The sequence below is a fragment of the Magallana gigas genome, chromosome 8, assembly GCF_963853765.1.
Source record: "Magallana gigas chromosome 8, xbMagGiga1.1, whole genome shotgun sequence".
Taxonomy (NCBI): Eukaryota; Metazoa; Mollusca; class Bivalvia; order Ostreida; family Ostreidae; genus Magallana; species Magallana gigas.
In genome coordinates this window covers 31,931,529-31,937,528 of record NC_088860.1, presented here as the reverse complement: position 1 = coordinate 31,937,528, position 6,000 = coordinate 31,931,529, and the positions used below count along the sequence as shown (strand labels likewise).

The 6,000-nt window shown below is 34.0% G+C and overlaps 1 protein-coding gene across 1 annotated transcript; it reads left to right on the top strand.

Annotated features, from left to right (window-relative positions):
• The first annotated feature begins 1,650 nt into the window (after positions 1-1,650).
• Positions 1,651-5,928, top strand: LOC105339360 (hydroxylysine kinase). The gene is made up of 6 exons (XM_034473885.2): positions 1,651-1,830; positions 3,016-3,300; positions 3,413-3,535; positions 4,215-4,351; positions 4,580-4,754; positions 5,045-5,928. The coding sequence occupies exons 2-6, from the start codon at positions 3,039-3,041 to the stop codon at positions 5,509-5,511; spliced, it is 1,164 nt and encodes a 387-aa protein (XP_034329776.2). The 5' UTR covers positions 1,651-1,830; positions 3,016-3,038; the 3' UTR covers positions 5,512-5,928.
• The last annotated feature ends 72 nt before the right edge of the window (positions 5,929-6,000 follow it).

Genomic DNA, 6,000 nt, shown 5'->3' with positions numbered 1-6,000 from the left:
TACCGGCTTTACAAAAGTATATATAAAGGCTTTAAATAAACAAATACATCATTGTGTTGTGTTGTGTTTGAAAATGTTTTTAAAAATCATCATTTCACGGGCGTTTCATTCATAAATACATTACATCTTTGACCACATGTTTTGTACCTTATGCATATAATTTGCATAATTTACCTATCCTTTAGTTGCATTCGATACTTACTAATGTTATGTTCGCATAATTTCATTGTACATTCCTCTATAATCCTTACAACATCTGCTGTTTTTGTAATGCATCAATCAAAGTACTGAAAATACTGGATGCATACATAGTCTTTGATGAGTTATCTTAAAATGAGAAAAAAAAGTTCACTATGTAATTTTGTTGATTTGTACAGAAGTTAAAACCTGCGCAAACGACGAGAGCGAAGAAGAGATATTGAAAACATTTGTATAGGTGTTCTTGGATTTCAGAAAAAGTGATGTACATTTCGTAACTACAGGACTGAAGCTCCCGGTCTGTTTGAATTCGGATGGACGACCTGGGAGCTACAGTGCCTCTCATAGTTAAAAACTGCAATTTACGACGCACAAAAATTGTGCCAGTTTTGGACTGATTAACCTTATTTACACACAATTTATGTGGAAAAAATCAGCACCGTTAAATTCTTCAGGTAATTTACTACTTTACTTACATTAACATTTCTCTAAAATACGTTATCAGACCTTAGATGGAAAATGAAGTGTGTTTTTACGTCGAGATAGAGAGTCGCCACTTTTACATGTAAACAAACTGCACCAATACACCTTTACATGGCTGGTGATGGTGTTAGAAGAATATCAGAGGCAAGTAAAGTAATAATATCTGTAGTAAAATTTCCGAGGAATGTTTGTACAGTATGTGTTCGGAAATAAGATTAATCAGTCTAAAACTAGCGCAATGTTTTGTGCGCCGTAAATTGCAGCTTTTAACTTTAGGAGGCACTGGAGCTCCCAGGTCGTCCCTCCGATTTTTCTTCAGACCAGAAGCTACAGACCTGCAGCTATACATTACCGTGCCCGAAATAATTCCAACTGGACTCGATGGATACTCTTGGATGTACCGCCACGATTTGCGACACCGTATACATGTATATTTAAACATTTCCATAACAGGATTTATACATATGGTAGGACTGTGAATCGCGCGTAACATGTTTGCCAAATATTTTCTACAATCGGCGAGTTGCGATTAAAAGACGCCAAAATAGCAACAGTAACGTCTTTTCATATTATTTTCTTAAGTTTTGGTCCGTGGTAAAACAAAACAGTTGTTGGGTTTGCCTCAAACTGTTTAAATCAGGCGGATTGTTAACGTCATAGAAAGCAGCTCGGCTTTTGTGCATATTTAATGCGGGTGTGAAGGCAAAAAATAAAATACATAACCCACGTAAGAGTCAAAAATCAACATCCAGGTACATACATACATTATTGATGGTGGCATCTTCACAATGCACCTAACTTATCTGATAGAAATATTTAGTAAAAAATACAACAACAACATATCAACCGAATGCTACTAACGGTCGATTTCAATTAAATTCAACAATGGTGAAACACTGAACACATCAAGGTGTATTTTACAGTAAAACACAACCAAGGTGAAATTCTATATATACAAAGGCCTCGGTTTAAAATTGATAACATGACCTTCAGTGAACCAGATAACAGTCAGTTTGGCCTATTTCTAATTTCAACCTGAATACAAGCGTCATCGCGTGCCTAGTCAAGTGGGTAATGAACACACAAGGGGAGTAGTTTAAATGCACCTCTGTCCAGACGCGTGCAATAACATTCAGGACTTAGCATAAAGTAAGTATTTAGCTATTTGGTTTCTTCTTGGTTCAGAAAAACTCACCATCTGGTAATTTACATTAATTGGATGCAATCTAAGTTTTATGATTACATCTTTATGATTTATGATTTATAACGCAGATCTTTTAAAATAACAATATTGCTTCACAATTAAGTCACAAGTTATATTATCCCAAGTAGCTACAAAATATTTTCCAATGAAACTATGTCCAAGAAAGAGGACATTTAAACTGAAGTAAACACATTGTTTTATTATTATTTAGGTCATGTCAGTGAGTTTACATGGTGACAACGTACCTGATATGATTTTGTATACGTCTTAATGGTTGGGGTTTGGGTCGGAGAAGTGAAAATTTACTAACGCAATTCCTTTGGGAGTTTACAGTTTAGAGTTAAACCATAAGAACATCCGAAAACACACTGTGTTTAGATGGGGGGGGGGGGGGGGGGAGGGGAGATCCGACCATCCTGTGCATATGAGAACCAGAACTAATGTAAACATTTCCTGAACAGACACGTTTATTCCAAAAACTGATAAAATGTTTTCTAAAGATGAAAAGCAATAAAAATAGAGTTTTACATGTTGTTTTGTATGAAAATTACACACACAAGTTCACTAAAAAATGTTTATATTTTGATACACATGTGTACAAGATGGCCTGATATCTCCCTTAATGGGTACGGTTTTACATAAGATGTTGAAAAACATCAAACTTAAATGACAATGACAATGACAATTTCTTTATTCTCTGAACTGCATGAATTACAGTGTTGAGAAAAATCACAAAAAAGTGTTGAACAATAATACATATAATACATACATTGCATAAATCGAAAATGGTTAGAATTTAATTACCAATTAACTTCAGCTTTTGTTTTTTGTTGGTATGCGAAATCTATTTCTGTCCATGTACAAATTATCGATAGAAACATGAATCGCACGAACAACATTCACTCTCTATTCTGATGAAAATGTTTCTTTGAAATGAAATATTCACAATATTCTATAATTTCTTTGTTGCCAACACTCATACCGGTATTTACAATTTACTCTCAAACATTATTTTTGAAAGACATTTTTTATCTTTTGCCATGGTAAACGGTATCATTTCAACAATTAAAAGCTGTCTTGCTTTTTTATATATTTCTATATATAATAAAATGCGTCGTTCATTTTGTTAGAATCATTGCTGTTAAACTCAAGCATGGCCGATCAGGGTGATATGATGCAAGCCGTCGGAGAGACAATCAAACCGTTTGTTCCTATGAAACATATTCCCCATCTTGTCAAATCCTTATATGGTCTGAACGTGGAGTCTTGCAAAGAGTTGGATAGTTATGATGACAAGAACTACCACGTGATCGTCACTGGCCAATCAGAGAATCCCTATATAAAGCACCCTGAAGAAGACGGTTATGTTTTAAAAATATTGAACAAAATGCAGTCCAAAAATCCACTATTTGTTGGTAATATATTTTTTATTTTGTTTATACTATTTAATACCTTTCATGAAATTTTACGCATTGATCTGCATGATCCGATAGCAAATTTAGGGCAACATTTTTAATCTATTTTCAGAAGCACAGCACGCGCTGATTAATCACGTTGCCAAAAATGGGATCTCTGTTCCTCACATTGTGAAAAATCTGAAAGGAGAAAATATGTCATTGGAAAAGATCTACCACTCGGAAAACATTACAGGTTACCGTGAAATCCCCTAAATTCGTTGAGCCCAAATTATTTTAAAAAATCTTTGGACAGTATTTCGTAAATTTGTGTAATGAATGAAGATTTTGATTCATAATTCATTAGTGATTGAAAGGTGCTAATGAAATCCACGAAAACCGAGATTCCGCAAATATTAGTGATTCTACTGCACATTAAAGAAAGTTGCAAAGTAAAGAAAGCATAATACAAGTACGTGCACATAGATATACAGTACTGATCAGACCGAACTATCATTAGAGTAAAACCCAACTAAACCCAGGGTTTACTTTTGGGTTTACCTTGGGGTTTATTTTGGGTTTACATTGTAAAAATTTAGGTCAACGCGGGGTTTACTAGGGGTTTACTCGGGAATTGCTTTTGGGGTCAATTGTACGCACTGAAGTGTGAAGCAGACCCATCTTTTATCTTTCGATCTTACTGCCTATAATTCCCGCCCCTTTTATATTCCGAATACATTTCAGAGGTGTACTTCTAATTGGGGTTTACTCTCTGTGTCCACTCTAGTAAAACCGGAGTAAACCCAGAAAGTAACCCCAATGTTTAGTTGGGGTTTACTTTCTGTTAGGTTGGGTCTGATGGGTACTGTAAATACAATATTTAGACGTTCGCAATGAATGGTTTATTGATTGATTTTGGATCTGTTACATTGCAGATTCCACACCATTTGATTTTTATATTGTACGTCTTCTGACTTACATTCCTGGAGAAACTTTCTTTAATAAACCTGTACATCCAAAGAGTCTTTACAACATTGGCAAAGTCCTAGGAAAATTTCATAATGCTATGGAAGTAAGTATGGAAATTTTAAATTTTAAACATATTAAATTGTATTTGTCCTTAACCTTTTTAAAATAGAATCGGTTTTACTTTTCAGAAGCTGAAAAAAACCCCGTTACGTTCTTTCGAAGAAAATACGATCTTATTGCAAAAAATACCCCCAAAATATACAAAGCAACATCTTACTAATTAAAGACAATGAATGTAAATGATGATATTTTATATTTCATTCAAACGCAGGGTTTTCATCATCGATTCTTCGACTCCTATACATTTTTATGGAATTTAACCGAGGTGGAGCGTTTACGTGAATTCTTAGTTGGAGTACAAGACGAGAATAAAAAAGCACTAATGTCAGAAATCATCGACGCATTCAACAAAGAAGTCGTCCCAAAATACCACAAGCTAAGAAAAAGTAAGTCGTTTCTTTGAACCTCATCGATGGAACCCACAGGTTTTCTATCCAAATTGCTGCTTTGAACGCAGAGTAACAGATATAAAATCCGTAAATGCAGAGTAACGGATAAGGAAAAACCACGTGGGTTCCAACAATGTTTGAATCTTGAAAAAAATCATCTTAAAAAAACTTAGGTATATATATATATATATATATATATATATATATATATATATATATATATATATATATATATATATATATATATATATATATATATATATATATAATTCTGATTTTCATTTCAGGCATTATTCATGGAGATGTGAATGAGAGTAATATTATAGTACAAGAAATTCCAGGACAAAAAGTTGCATCCGGAGAACCACGTGTTTGTGACGTCAGTGCCCTCATTGACTTCAATGACGCAGTATCATCGTATACAGTGTTTGATGTCGCTATTTGCATTGCCTACATGTCCATTCAGTGTAAAGAATTCGATCAGCGTGACGTAGGAGGTCATGTACTGGCGGGTTATTTGTCCGTGCGAAGTATGAATGATACTGAGAGAGAGGTTTTGAAGGTCTGCGTCTGTGCCAGAATCGCCCAGTCTCTTGTGATGGGTGCATATACCTACTATATGGATCCTAGCAATGTTTATGTTCTTAATACTGCAGCTCGGGGATGGCCGCTTGTATCCTTGATGTGGAAAACCCCACAACATGAGATTGATTCACGGTGGAACAAAATCATAGAAGAATATGAAAATCTGTAAAAATAACGTTTGTATTCATAATATTAAAAGTTCTAAGTCTATTATAATTATGTTTTTGTTTTCTTTTAATCCATTTTCTAAACGCCAAAAATGTTATTAAGCTATCTTTTTCATTCATAAATACCAGTATTTATCATATCCAAAACGTGAAACCCTTGAATCCTTGTAATGAAAACGAAGATTATCTAAGGAAAATATGCAATTACGTACATGTAAGTCTTATGCAATTGTTGAATGTTCGTTCCAAAAATGTGGTGGAACCAATTAGAATGGAGCATTCATGAAAAGCAGAAACATAAAGCGAGTGGGCTCAATGTAAAATGTATTAATATAAAATTTATTTTGTTGTTCAATCATTTTAAATTGCATGTATATGTATGTAGTTGAAGACGGTAATTTATAAAAAGGGTAGGCTAAATAGTTGTGAATAAGCAGCAATCACATATTAAATGCAAATGTAGATGTTTCGGTATTTGTGCTGTATATTAT